This window comes from Lonchura striata, chromosome 4 (genome assembly GCF_050655825.1).
Source record: "Lonchura striata isolate lonStrDom1 chromosome 4, ASM5065582v1, whole genome shotgun sequence".
In the NCBI taxonomy this organism is placed as follows: Eukaryota; Metazoa; Chordata; class Aves; order Passeriformes; family Estrildidae; genus Lonchura; species Lonchura striata.
The window spans coordinates 59,534,126-59,549,798 of record NC_140706.1 but is presented as its reverse complement, the minus strand read 5'-3'; the positions used below and the strand labels follow the sequence as shown (position 1 = coordinate 59,549,798).

The 15,673-nt window shown below is 39.3% G+C and overlaps 1 protein-coding gene across 4 annotated transcripts in view; it reads right to left on the bottom strand.

The window, feature by feature from the left end:
- Nucleotides 1–13,303, bottom strand: part of MAPK10 (mitogen-activated protein kinase 10) — a 139,314-nt gene extending 126,011 nt beyond the window's left edge. Inside the window, exons 1-2 of one of the 4 annotated variants that reach the window (XM_077783001.2) lie at nt 13,163–13,303; nt 8,621–8,740 (exon numbers count right to left, since the gene is read on the bottom strand). Coding sequence is in view for 1 of the 4 variants with exons in the window: in XM_077783000.2 (XP_077639126.1) it covers nt 13,163–13,165 (3 nt within the window). In the remaining 3 variants the exon portion in view is untranslated. Of the gene's footprint in view, nt 1–8,620; nt 8,741–12,963; nt 13,089–13,162 lie in introns of those variants that run through there. The other 3 variants (XM_077783000.2, XM_021549357.3, XM_085578204.1) reach the window with 3 other exon arrangements.
- Between the last annotated feature and the right edge of the window lie 2,370 nt (nt 13,304–15,673).

Here is a 15,673-nt window from a genome sequence, read left to right as displayed (position 1 = left end):
TGGCTGAAATAAAAAGAGCAAGCTTCCTTCTCTACATCCCTCCAAAAGTTCTGAATGAAATCCAAACCAGAGTTCTGCTGACCTCTGCAGAAAGATCCAGCACCCAGAGAACTGTGCTAGTTGTGAAAATGACATGTATTTTAACACTGGGCTTAAATTGCAAAGTAAAAAAGAAGCAGTTGTTTATCTAGAGCAGCAAGAAATGGAGTAGGTGGTGGGACAGAAGTAGCTCACATGGCAAGATCAAAGCAATCGGGCTTTGTAACCCAGCAGGATGGGTAGGAAAAACCTGAGACTTGATGACCCCAAAGTCTGTATGAGGCATCACTGGGGAAGGGAGGGCTAGGTCAGGCTGCTCAATGAACATGGCCACTGTGAAATAGCATCAGGCCACTGCAGGGCTATTGGTTTATCTACTAAGCCAAACTTTTATTTTCTTTCTTTTTGATTGGAAGGGACCTTTGAAAGGTCACCTAATCCAATTCCCTCTAATGAGCAAGGACATCTTCAATCAGATCAGGTTGCTCAGACCCCCATCCAGAGTGATCCTGAATGTTTGCAGAGACAGGGCATCTATCACCTCTAGAGAATCTGTTTCAGTATCTCCATACCCTTATTACCAAACAATCCCCAAAACTTCTTCCTTTTATCTGCTCTAAATCGACCCTCCTTCAACTGAAAACCATTATCCATAGCCCTGTTGCTAAAGCCCCTACTATGAAGCATCCCCATCTTTCTTAGAAGTCCTTTTTCAGTACTGGAAGGCTCTTCTCTTGGAGCTTTCTTTCTCCAGGCTGAAGCACCTTTCCTCAGAGAAGAAGTGCTCCAGCCTTCTGATCATCTTTTTGGCCTTTCTCTGGGCCTGCCCTGACAGGCCCATGTCCATCATGTACCGAGCTGGATGCAGTACTCCAGGTGAAGTCTCACCACAGACGAGTAGGCTCACTAATTTAACTGATGTGTGCTTGCAGATGATTAAAATTGGGCCACTGAGCAGTACAAAGTTTCTTTGCAATATTTCCAGGTGTGAGGTCAGAGGTCAAATTCATTTTAGTAATCACCATTACATTGGATTTTGTTGTTGCTGGCAGTCAAATCCTGACAGAAGACTTAGAATACATTAAATGTATTAAATGTATTAAATGTCCTCTCTTTTATACTTAGGACCCAATAAAAATAATTGTACCATACAAGGGGCTACAGTTTGATTTAGGGTCTCTAGGGAGACAGTTAGATTTAGGGTCTCTAGGAAGTAATTTTATGTGTAATACTTGTTGCTTTAAAAACTGCTCCTATTGCCTTCGGCCTGTTAAAGTAGCATCTACCTTCACATTCTTTCCATGACCCCACCAAGTTCTAGTTCTGCTTGATTTTATGTCTTTTGGATTTTCAGAGTAAACCTTAACAATGAGATGCAAAGGTGGCTTACAAGCCCACAAAAACAAAATAAACCAGTTCAAAGCCTGAAAGTTTCACTGCAGGCTTTTGAATCCTTCAGTTCTGACTGCTTCACATGTGACAGTCTGAGTTTCATGCTCTGTGTACAGTCACACATGTAACCTCAACTAACAATTGCCACATCTGCCCAAAGAAGCCAAAACCAAGCCTTGTCTTTATTTTTTCCAAATTCTCAAAAGAAAAGCAGAGAATTGCACTAGTGGTATGTTACATTGAGGACTCTATATATCACCTTCAAAACATTTTATGAATGGGTTTATAGATCATTGCTGTTTGTACAACCAAGTGGATATTTTTTGACAGTGTTGTGTCATGGAAGACATCCATGAGATTCTCTTCACACAGCTTGGCAGATTAAAAAAATTAATTTTAAGTACAACAGCAAACCAAGCATTCATAATGCCACAAAAACATTTATTTACGCACTGATGACTGAAATCTAACATAAAATTAATGCAGGCATTTAAGTAGTATTATGACTCACAATTAAGCTATGCATATCGTTTTCAGGAACATCTCAGAGAGAATTTTTTGTTTCAAGAAAACCAGCATTAAAATGCAATTTTCTTTTTGACTTGCCCTTCAAGTTCCTGTTTTAATAGTTGGAGTCAATTTTTAAAGACTATCTTTGAATTTTTGGTGATGAGTCATGTATATAATGTTCATGCTGATTTGACACAGGCATGAAGTAGTGAAGTTAAAAATTATGATACACAGACATAATCACTTATGTTCAGAGATACAAATGAGAATTGAGAATACAGGGACATGAACATCTGAATACCGTTTTAGGTTATTATTTTACCTGGTTCTGATGTGTGACTAAGAAAAACCATCACATCCACTCTACGAAGCACAGGGTAATTATTTCCACCCTGCCTTCTCTTGTGTGCTCTATTTCAATCCTAACAGCCTATAAATCACGAAAATGCTTCCTTTCATGGCTCCTTCCATGCAGTGTTGGCAGGCCAGAATGGAGAGCACTGACACCTGCTCCAAGGAAAGTAGCCCCACTAGCTGGATACCTAACAGGGGTTAGATTTTAAACAAGGGCAGTAAGGAAGCAAATCAGGAAGCCTCTGTAACCCCAGTTAACACCAGAAAGAAGGCCCTGCCTTCCAAAGCCCCTTCAACCCAACCCATTGTATTACTCTGCCTGCTGCTCTGACCTAGATAACCAGCTTGGGATAGTAACCATGTGAACACAAAGCTATACACAAAATAAATTACTCCACAGCCTGCTGTATAAATATTACCTTTAGCCATGATTTCATATCTGTTAGGAACAGAACATCTTATCAGGGTGCTTTATACATTTATAGTATTCTTAAAGCCCCTGCATTTTTAAAGTGGGTTCACACATGAATTATTTTTTTTTCCCATAAGAGGGGTAATATGGACACGCAATATCCCTTTTTAAAACAAATAAAATCTCAGTATTTTCAATGCAACCAGACTTGATCATCATATTGAATATCTAGAAAATATCTCATAAAACACATACTGGGCAGAAAATGGTAAATTAGTAAAGAGAATTTTTAAGAATAATTATAAATATATATAAAGAAATAATTATATATATATATATATATATATATATATATATATAAAGAAATAATTTCTATGCCTAAAAAAAAAATCAGACTGCCAGAATGCAGGAGAACAAAACAAGAGAACCATTGGTGATTGCTTATCTTTCTTACTTCTCCAAATATTTAGCTAATGGCCACTGAGGACAGGAGCCTTTTCTAGATTGATTTTTCCTGTGAGACTACTGGCTGTTCTTATATTCTTACTCTTCTTTAAAGTGATTAAAAACTGTAAGTCTCAGGAACTCTGATTTTTATAAACTAATCTAGAGCTATTCAACATCCAACAGCTCAGGAATGCCTATTTAATAATTACATCTCCTCAAACTCCTCACTGGTGAATTACTCCTATTAATTCTACCAGGAATTTGAACACATTAAGAATGCACAAGTACTGCACTGGGAAGCACTGCAGTGTTCCCTCTCTTCTTGCCAACCTTCAGTCTGCATCGAATGCAGGAAAGATACCAAGTGCTGTACGTGAGGCTGTGGATGCATGATGAGTTGGAATGACCTCTGGATAACCTCACTCTTCTGGACAGTCTTGCATTGTGCATTTTTACCTCTGTGCTTTCACCTGTCTGCCACTCTCCATCCCCACAACAATAGTTAGGAGAGAAGGAATATGACATTGATGTCATACTTGCTGCATTGCACTGATAACCCCCTACACACCTTTGGCTTCTTTCACTTCCTTTTAGAGCTGGGAAACGACTGCCCAAGAGTTTAAAGCTGCTCACCTAATGCCTGTTCAGCAGCTGGCACACTGCAGCCTTGATCCTTGTGCAGGGAGCAGGGATGCAGTAGCTGATGCTGCCAGCACTGTGGGTGCTCCTCCCTACAAGAGCAGCACCCTTCACCCACAGCCTGTGCTCCCCAGTCTTTCCAACATGCACTACAGCAGAGGAAAAGCTGGCAGTTCTACATGGTATATTCAGGTTTCTGCTCCTGTTGACAAACTGTGAGAAGGAAAGGCACTTTTGATAAGGACAGGCCACAAAGTAATAGGCACAGAGACACACCACACTGACAAGCCTTGAAGAGGAAGCAGGCAAAACCTTTTGCCCTGCAGTCACAAAATACTTCCCACCACTTTATATAATACGGGTTTGCATGCCTTGCCCATTAGCAGAGCTGAATTTACTGCTGTCTTGGTCTCTTTTCCACCTTTCTGCTGGCACCATTCCGGATGTTTTTCGCTATTGATTTGGCATTTCCATTTATTCTTCTGTAGGCTATTAAAATTATTTTAGTACAGCTCAAAAGAATCACGCTGGAAAACTACTCAAAGGTTCAGAAGATATTTGTCTGACATTCTACTCCCATATTCCACAGCAATAGTCCTGGATCTTCTCCATAAGGTTGGAAGAGGAGCCTGCCAAATGCTGAACTAGCCTGGCAGTTGGTTCAGGACTATTTTTTCCACCGGGAGCTCAAAAAATACAGCAGACACAAATATTTCATGGGATATATTCACAAGTCACGCCTAACACAGGAAAGCATTAAGCTCATAAATTAAGCTCACCCCTTTTCAGTAAGCTCAGACTGACATGTGACAGAATAAAAGCATTTGGTCCAGTAGTATTCCAGAGCAAAATTAAACAACTAGAGATCCCTCAAAGACAGACACCAGGCACTTGAATTTTTTAGATAAATTTCATTTTCACTTTTTAAATGTGCAAATAGCTTGACTTTTACTGGGCCAGTTCAATTACTGGGGGAATACAGACATAGATATATGGTATGTCTGTGTCATTACAAGCATTAGAAAGACAGCAAATATTCACTTTCCAAATAAGTTTTAACAAATGTTTTTAAGACTATCTGTCCCAAATGTCTATGACACATGTTACATGATCTCAAAATTCCAATATGCCACTAAGGAATAATCTTGGTGGGAAGGCCGTGCATTTTTGAAGCCTCACTCTTTCACGTATTCAAGCTTCAACTTTTTTCAGTAATAGAATTAAAAAGCCTACATTTTGTTAAAGGAAAGCTCTAGTTTCTCACATGTATGTGATAGCCCAGGGCATTTAAAAAAAACAAATACTGCATGAGTTGATGATGCTATATTTCAATATGATTTAATTAAAATACTAATCTTAGGGGCTGTAGGAATAACTAAAGACAAACCAAGGAAAGAAGGAGAAGGGATACGAATCAGAATAAGAACTAATAGTGTAAACCCACATAACATTATCTGAGTTTAAAGGACAGTGAAAACACTCTGCAGACAATATGAGGACACAAAAAAGAAAATCCATATAAAGGAAAAAAAGAAAATAAACAACAACCACAAAAATGCAAAGGCGGGAAAATTCCCTTTATGGACAACTCCAACAAGGTTTATTGAAATAAAAGGTGATCAAGTGGTTCTATTGCAAAGTCCAAAATCCAAGGTGAAGATCCCAGCACTTTCTGGAAAAAATCCAACCTCCTTGAAAAGTAGAGAGGGTTTGCAGCTGAAGTGTTGAATATTAGAGGTCACTTCTGGAAAACCTTTGTTTGCATGTAGCTGATCACATGACAAATAGCTTTTGGAAACAGGTTCAGGCAACTGTCCTCCAAGGGGAATTTTGTTGCACGTTACATGGCCATCATCAGTAACAGGTAGTAAGTTTTTATATTTATCATATGCAGAAAATTTAATATAAACATGGTTTTTCTATTAGGCAGAGTATCAGAACAAAAGTTCCTCATAGAAAACTGTGCTTGGAGTTCCTCTGATTTTTTCTCATGCAAACACCTGTGATGAACATAAGAGGAACCAACACAGTATTCCAAAAACCATGTGACTGTAGTAGCAATATACCAAGAAGAGACACTACAAAATAGATCTTCAAATGTTTTTTTCAAGCACTTAAGAAAAACCCAAAAATTCTTTATCCCAGATACTTTGTTTCTCTGCATAGACTGTAGCTAAGCCTTTCTCTCATGTGGTTATTATAAACTTCTTAACTCAACTGTAAAAAACACCCATTGCCCACAGCACTAACATCAGTTTTTTGGTAAACATAACATCCCAAGATTTTTTCCTTGCTTGATCTTTTCTTGATGAATATTGATAGGTACTTCTGGTCTCCAAATGCTTCTTTTTCCTGACCTTTTAAAAAATATTTTGGCAGTTAATTCAACTTCACTAATTATATGCTAATTTTTATATGTGGTTTCTGATTTCACATACAATTTCTACAGTTGCAAAGCTTGTGCTTTCACAAACAGATATTGCTTAATGCAAAATAAAGCTATATGATCAAACTGCCTTAATGAGCAATATTAACTGGACAGAGCCTGCACAGAGAGCATAAGCCCAGATTTCAAATTGCATTTGCTACACACACATTTACAGAAGATGCATGCCTAATTCCTATACAGACAAAGCTTTAAATCCATGCTAAAGGGTTGTATTAAATGTCTGAAAACACCTACAGATGTTTTTTGTAGCCTCACAACAAGACTTTACAGTCCTTAATTTCTGTTAAGCTTATTTAACTAATTTTGCCTATTAATGCTGTGTCATCTGGGAGGAAACTTCTCAAGCAGCTCTTTCCCTACAACTTCTCTGAATTATTTTGACACATTTCATATGCTGTTTCTGAAAAACTGCTATTTGCACTGATTACCCACCCAAAAATCTAAACTGGGAAGAACAGAGCTGGGGGAAGTGACTTAGGTGTGCACTGAACTCGGAAAGTAACCTGAACAGAGCCATTAGTAAATGCTTGAAATACCATACAGTAAATATCTATAGCTGCAACATTAAGATAAAAACATCTTGGTGACCCAGGGGACAAATGATCAAGTCACACTGCTTGTAGACAGCAGTACCACTGTGTTCCAAAATTAGCACTGCATATACTACTAAATGCAAAATCACCAGAAGTGGAGGATTATCATCAGCCAGTTTCTTAAGAACAACTTTTCTACTTACAGAGCAATTTTAATGTTAATGGTGAGAGGAACTGAGCTGCCATGACTATCAGCTAATTGCATTAACATGTACAAAACACCATAAAAATTTCATGCAACATCTGTTGAGCAACTGTTCATCATGGACATGTTAACAAAATCCTTGATTTGTACCACTCCATCAACTACCAGAAATCATATATACCTCGCTGTTGCCAGCTTATCTAAAATTCTTATTATCTACAACTAGCAGGTTATCTGTATACTCCTAAACACAGAATTAAAGCAAAATAATACTATTTTTTTAAAAACATGGTTTCAGGCTTCATTGTAAATGCAAAAGTCACCCAGACCCATTCATATGCAAAATGCTCAGTGTCACAGTTTCTAAAGCCCAGACATTAAGCCAAGATGAAGGCTGTCTTGTTAACCAGAATTACCTTAGGACAATGGGCCCTAAAAGCCATAAGAAATTAAAAATACCATAGCAGTAAAAAAGAGAGGTTATTAAGTTCTACATAAATGCACTGCTTCCACTGGATGTCCACAAGTCAAGGATATGAGCATCCAGACTGTCTCTTCATGACACAAATCACTGTCCAGTGTATGTCTGCTCCCCTTGAGAAACCCTCTAGATTCCAACAGAGCACAAATTCTCTCGGTGGCACTCCTGTAGGCACTGCTTTCTGCTACTCATCTCACTTCAAAGCAGCCAAATAGATTTAACTGACACCTGTTTACATTTATTTCATCAGGTTCATCAAGGATGAAAGAGCTACCAGAGTGTTCATTGCATCACCCTTACAGTTATCCACATGCCACATCTACAAGACTTCCATCTCCCTACAAAAACATTACAGTGACTCGGAGATACATCTTATTGGAGTAGCAGCTGCAATTTTAGACAACAATTCTATTGAGATTACATGAGGAATCTGAAAACAATTCCTCATCCCCCAAAGGTACACCAAAACCATGCTGAAGAAATTATCAGAACCAAAATTACTTAGTATGTATGAAATATGCATTGACGTTTATTAACAGACTTAAGATAGTTAAAGCTACAAAGTATTTTTAAAAAAACTTTGATTTTCATCACTGTCCTCACTATTTTCCTATCCAAGGATAAAGAGATATATGACAAAAAAGTCTGTGATGACTCCCCCAAATTTTCTTCAGTCATCTCAAAGAGAAACAAAACAACTTTTCCTCTCCCTCTACACCAAATCTAAGAGATGGAAAACATTAGTTACAAAAATAAGTCCAAAATTGTGGATTTTGCAGTAGTGAAACAGATTTTCCCATTTTAAATAGTGCTCAGAACTACTGCATGAGTAGGGTCTTTTTTAAAATTATTTTGCTATATTGACACTTCCTCTGAAACCACATTTGAATGTGCTCCATTTGATAACTGTGCAATGCAGAAATTATACACTTGGAAAATCATTATAAGATGACAGCATTATGTTAATGTGTACTAAAAATTGCTACAAGTTGTAACTTTAATTTTCCCTGCCTCCCCCCTCAAAAAAAAAAAAAAAAAAGAAAAAAAGGAAAAAAAATCAGCATGCACTTCGGCACTAAGAATATTCTGGGCTTTTTTTTTTTTTTTTTTTTTTTTGCCAAGAAGTATGATTTAATAAAATAATACATTGTTGACTCACCACAGCATGTGCTATGTCTCATCTATAGGAAATAGTTCAAAGGCATCAACTTCATGCATGGGTTGCCATAGCTGATATTTGAGTCTGGCCTGCTGTTGGTACAAGTTTCTAATACTAGCCCTAAGCACAAAAGAAGAGAAAGAAATATTTGGGTTTTATTTTTTAAGTCTGATTGACACAGAAAATTTCAGAAAACTAAACTAACCTGGAATATCAATATCTGCACATTATATAACAAAGACTTTAGATTTTCCTCTGATAATACCATAATGCATTGCATTCAGGCAGTATGTGTACCATAAGTTTCCTTTCTTCTACACAAAGAAGAAAGGCAGGAGACAGAAAATAACGCAGAATGAAGTGCTGTTTAAATGGGAGAAGTGTGTCACAGTTATTCCCCCACCAGCAAAAAAAAAAAAAGAGGAAAAAAATCAAGACCTTAGTGCTCAAGAACACATGTTCAAGACTGTTCAAATTGAAACAGATGGCACTAAAAAAAAAAAAAAAACATAAAACTGGTCTAAAATTTTTTTCTTTTTTTTTTTCTATACTATCTATCTTTCTCAGGCCAGATCTTCAAATTTTTTCTTTGGAATAAGGAAGAGCAGAAACTTTACCTATAACAAGTTGAGATATGGACACAGTCACCTGCCACTAATATCTGGGGATGGAAATTAAATTTGACTTGTGGCATTATTAGCAGCTTTAAAAAGTGTGTGGTATGGATACATATAGGCATCAGGAAAGGCCTGGTGAATTAATGCTGAATTAAAGCATTAATGTGCTTATCAAATTAGCACCCTCTTAAAAACAAATAACAAAGCATGTGACAAAAAATTTCAACTGGCAAAAGCACATGCAGCCAAGAAACTTACAGACAACCTCAAGAACTCTAGGAAAAAGCAAATGCTGTGGTATTAAGACAGTGAATAAGAGAAGGAACAATCAAACATGGTGTTCCGGTACCTAACCACTGAACAAAACTAAGTGATTACTGTTAAGTATGAGGTTTGAGCAACATTGTTGTACCCCTGTATCCCAACATGCTGTCAAGTATCTCAGAAGAGAACGAAAACTTTGTATTAAGAACAGAAAATGAAAAATCCTCATGAGAAAACTACTACTGAAAAAAAACAGGGCCCAACTCAGGCTCCTGAAATCCCACCCCTACATTACAGCTCCTAATTTGCTGAATTATTGACCTCTCAGTGTGGAATCCTGGTGAAGCAGCTATTGACTTGACTGGAAGGCTCTTCTGGACTCCAACTTTTAGTGATTATTACCTCACAAAAGTCCTGAGAGAGTCCAGCATACCCAAAGATTCATGTTAGATCGGGTCCTAACAGCCCAAATTCCCCATGTCACTGTTGTAATGTGAGTAAGGGGCTGCACTCACATTGTCTTTTTCTTAGACAGGAGAAAACCCCAGAATCTGCCTAAAAACACAACAGTTGCTTTTCCTTTTTCTTGCTGTAAAAAGACATTGCCCTGTGCTCCAGGCATAGTCAGGAAGATGCCAGGGTACACTAAAGCTCATGAATTCACATCCTTCGTGTAGAAATGAAACTGAGAACATACCACCACCATTGCTAAGTTCACACACCAAAACTTCTGCCAAAAATCTCACTGTATAAAAAACCAATAAGACTGGAAAGTTTTGGGACTTTAATTTCCTGCCCTTCTCTTCTAACAACTAACCAAGTCTAATTCTAAAGCTTGCTAACAAATCTACAGCTATCAGGCTAAAACACAGTAGAGCAGCTGTGTAACTTTCATAAACAGTGGAGAGGGGACCAGAAAATTCCATCCCATCCCCTCTACTGCTTTTGATTTTGACTTTAATCGTTGGTGGTCCTTTTATGAGGGTTCATTTTCCTCGCAAGTAGCTTTCAAAACAGTAAGGATGCAAGAATCATAGCAAAGGAATGGTTAGTGTGCAAGAATCAAAAGCAGAATATGAGCACTGAAGGCCAGAATTTATATATATACATATTCAGTATTGTAGTCCAATGGAGACTCTCTCCTGTACTCCTGATGACATAACAATCAGCAACTGTGGTGATTCTGCAATCACTAGGCTTTCAGGACATAATTTCTAGTAGTGCTATTATTGTAAGCTCAAAATGTAATCAGTGGAATAGGAGGGGCTATGGGTATAGAATGCTTGGGACAAAAATCCAAAAATTTACTTGGATTTGAAAATTTATCAACAAGCCAGTGATATTTTCTGTAATTTGGAATTGTCCAAGGAACTGGGTAGTATCTACTGAACAACAGTTTAAGAGATTGCCAATTTTAAAGCTGGAGGCCATTCTCTAAATGCAGATTTTCGCTCTTCCAAGTGTTAAGAAAATTATGATGTCGTTGGCAAAAGCAATGCTAAAACCACCCTCCTTTGGGCCTGCTTTAGCCTTCCCTTAAATTAGATGAATTTTGCAATGAACTGTAAACTATAAGTGAACTTTATGACCTTCTCCAATATCATGGCAGTGAAATTTTGATAACTCTCTCTTTGCTTTCCCAAGCCAGATCTGGTACTGTAATACTGTTTGAAGGTATATTGATCCAGTACTGTTAAATCACTAAGAAACAGCTGCAAACATGCCAGCCACTGACAGCAGGGAAAAAAAAACCCCAAACCTACAAGAAAACACTCATCCCTGTCATCTGCTCATAGAAATCTGTGTGTGCACTGAAGGAGCTTTTTAGCAATGAGAAGGACATTTTTCAAGGGGGCAGACAGGCAGCTGAAGTAAACTTATTTTTCATGGTAAGTGATTTCTGTCCTTATCTTATTTAGGAACATCCTTGTAATCCTAACATTCCTCAATAAAACCATAATTACAACAGGACCCTGAAAAATTATGCATACTCTGAAACAGCAAGAGAGAGCTATGAGCAAGAGTGCAGTTTATTGAGAGTCAGGGAAAAAGAATATTGTTTAATGGCTGAGGTCAAATCACCTTTGTCGCTCACATCTGCATCCCTGTAAGAAAAAGTCATTAGCTGAGCCAACTGAAAGGGTATTCCTATGCCACCATTCCTAGCAGGAAGAGAGCAGACAGCCAGAGGACCACAGAAGAAAATATTGCTCCAGTGTTCCTGACCAGTGATTACATAGCACTGTACTGAAAGAAGGTTAAAATAGTGGGGTTTGGTGCACCCCATTTTCCCCAAGGCATGGGGACCAAAGACAGGTTACACGTGGGCAGAGACAAACAGCCCTGTGCCGTACCTACACCAGACTGTTCTGCACTAACCCCTCTCTTTTGCTAAAGCTGGGCTTGCAGGGCAACCTCTGTGTCCTCCACCAAGCTGATTTCAGACTCCTCTGATTAGTTACAATATAATTATTTGCATTTTCCTCTCAATACATTTCTATTCAGCACCATAATTTCCCTCAAAATTTGTATTTTCACATAGCGTCAGTTTGCCCCTGTAGAAGTCTCTGGCAAAACTTACAGTGAACATATCAGAGGAGGGGAAAGTTGCACTGAGGATATCAGGAAGCTATGCAGCAAAAGGAGCCCATGTAAACAAGTGTAAACAAGCTGACAATCCCCCAGCACATGAATGGTGTGAAACATGCCCATCATGGTTCACTGGGAGCACAGCCTGCTTGTCAAACAATGCTGTAACACTTAATTATCCAAGGCAAATTTCTATTATTTCTAATAATGTCGCTCTGCTGTAAAAAACAAAACCAACATTCCTTCCTGTAGCAGTAGCTTTTTGTGCCGGAGGATTTCCCTGCAAAGCAACATTGATTTCACTGCAGCATCTACAGATTGTTAATTCTCTTTTGCAAAACAGCTGGCCCATAGCTTGCTGTAAACACTTCTCCTGAAAGATCTCGTGGTTCTGTTAAATCCAGTGGGCTGAGTTGTTCACTTGAATCCAAGTAATGTGGAAGAGTGATGATTAAAGGCTACTTTCTTAAAAACAACCCCCTCCCCCACATCCAACAAGATCTGTCAAACACTTCCACATACACACTCTTTTTTTTTGGCTTTCAATCACTCTGCAAAAGGCCAAGACTTCCGTCCTCTGCATCTTCCAGCTCATTGTCCTTTTTATTTTTCCACATTCAAATTTTATACCGCTGTGTATGGACCCTATAACCCTCACAACACCCTCATTTTTCTCCTGAGCTGCAAGCCAAGACACCTCCTTCCCCCCAAAGCCGGCAGGCAGCGTTAGAGGTGATGAGGCTGGGTAAAACCCCAGTGTTTACACGAGCCAGCTGCTAAAGCACCACCACACTCCCATCCACGCAGCGCCCCTGCCCTGCTCTCACAGCCGCCGGTCACCCACAGCGCCCCAACATTCCGGCTCATACACACCCGGACTCAGGAACATGATGCTTCTCCGGCCACAAAATGGACAGGTGCAGCCTTCTTGCTTCGCTTAGCAGTTTACTTCATTAACCTTTCTCTTTCTCTCCCTCGCTTTAATATTTTTTTTCCCTCAAGCAGCAATCAATATTCATCACCCCACCCTGTGAAAGCAGTTAGTCAAAGAATATTAGCATCAACCACCTACCATTCCTTGCTTGCGAGCTATTCTCCTCGTCCAGAAACCTTTTCCCCAAACTGCGACTTTAGGTGGTATTTTAAAATCACATTCCAAACAGTGCCGAGGGGGAAAAAACAGGCTATTTATAATAAATGGGGGGGGGGGGGGGGGGGGGGAAGAGATAGAGACAGGAAAGGAAAAAAAAAAAAAAAAGATGGGCAGTTGGTTCCAAGGTAAATCACCGTTTTCCTTTAAAGAACTGAATAAAAGCCTGGGGGAGAGGGTAGAAGAGAACAGAAAAAGGGGAGGCAAAATGTCTGATAATAATGAAATAAAAGGGGAGGGGGGGAAGAGTGGCTTGCTGAATCACGCTCTTTCACTGCCTGGAAACCATTGTGCAGCGTGATGCTGGCTGTACCATTGTGGAACCTACCAGAGGAGACAGGCAGAGAGCTTGGGGAATGGGGCTGCTATGGCAACTGAAAGGAGCACACATGACGTCAAAGCACACAGAGGTCTCGCAGGGGGAGGGAGAGAAAAACCTAATCTGCAGCCACAGCCACGGTATCTCCTGGAGAATCAGGGGATAGAGCAGCCTGCAAAGGGAAGCTGAGCAGCCTCCTCCAGCCCTCACCAGCAGCAGCTCAGACATCTGCAGTACAGGGGAAGCTGGTAATAGCAGTGTGGATCTGCTCTTTTGTTTACGTCAGCTGCTGTACAAAGGCATAAATGCTCATCACCCTAAAAAACTGTACACATCTTTTTAAAATTCAATCATGTTTCAGCCTGGGAGAGGGATTTTTAAAAATTATAAAATTACAACACATCTCCTCCACGGCTATTGAACACAGCAACTGCTCGAATGAACAAGCATTGCAACTCTTGGAGTCCCTCAGAAGCCCAAGGACCAGCAGTATGTTGTGCCCACTTCTAGACTGCCACAAATCCCTCTTCTAAAAACAACCACTCCACAGAGGAACTACTGCAGTTTTTGCCTATAGAACCAAGCAGAGTTAGTGATGACTCCTGATGCCCTCAAGTTTAAAAATTGAGCAGATAACATTTCTTCTGCACATATCAAACTGCAGGATGTCTTTTATCTTCTGACATAAAACAGCAAAGAAAGCACACTGGAAGGCTACTACACTACCATAAGATTTAGGCTGGGAAAAGAGCTAGTCAGAAATATTATCATACAATCATAGAATGGTTTGAGTTGGGAGCAGCTGTAAAGATCATCCAGTTCCAATATCCCTGGGCAGGGATGTCATTGATTTGACCAAGTTGCTCAGAGCCCCACTTAACCTGGACTTGCACCTTGCCAGGGATGGGACATCCATTTTTTTTATTAATCTTTTATCCATCCGTCATTCCTAATATCTAACCTAAACTTGCTCTCTTTCAGTTTAAAGCCATTCCCCTTTGTCCTGTCTCTCCAGACCCTTGTAAAAGGGCCTCCCTCTCCATCTTCCCTGTAGGCTCCTTCAGGTTATAGAAGGTCACAGTTAGGCTACGTCAAAGACTTCTCCTGGCTGAACAATTCCAATCCTTTTTGCCTTTTCTCCTATTATGGTGACATTTTATCTTGCCAAAATGCCCTTTCAAAAAACTAAACCATTTTCTTTAGTGTATCGATTTCATTGGTCAAAAAGAACACCAAGGAACTCATTGCAGCTTTCTGGCCACTGGTCTGAATATTCCACAAATTTTACCATACCCAGAGCCAAACACAGTCCTGTGTGACCAGAAATTCAATCACAGAGGTTATCTAACCCAGGTTGGGTAACTCTTGTTTTTCTCAGGGCCACCCAAGTGCCTTTAGCAGCTCATGCATTGACACATGGCATGACACATAAACATTAAAATTATCTAACCTAACTACAGATGGAGTGAAGCCAATGGCTGCGATGGGCCCCTGAGTTGCTGGTTGCCCATTGTTGTCTATATATACCATTCCTCCTCCATTAGCCTGTGTCTCCTACATGTTCTTATTTTTTGGATGTGAAGGTTTTTGTTTTATGTATCATTCCTGCATACACAAATACATGCATGAAGGTCTGAACACATTTAGTTGCAGTGAGAAAAAATGCTATAGTTCCAATTTTCACACAGCTGTCTTTTTTATTTTCCCCCATTTAATTTACAGCTCTACCACAAGCTAACAATCGCCACAGAAAGTCCACCCCACACTCTACATATTACTAAGAGAAGATGTGAAGATGTCCTGCAATTGTCACCAGTACCCTGTGGAGGCACAAAGGACAGCAGGGCACAACTTCCACTGCAGTTTGCAAATTTATACCTGCATGGTAGAAATAAGCAATAAGCCAGATATTTTTAATATGTCAAGCTATTGGTCTCACTACTGGTCTTCTTCAACAATCCACTATTTTTAGGCAAAATACCATAATGAAATTACCTCTCTGAAGGTTTTTTCCCTTAAAAAAATATCCATACACATATGTTCCTGTATTACAAAACAATTTCAAGATACAATAATTTTAAGTTTTCTAGAAAAAAAAAACAACCCCACACTAT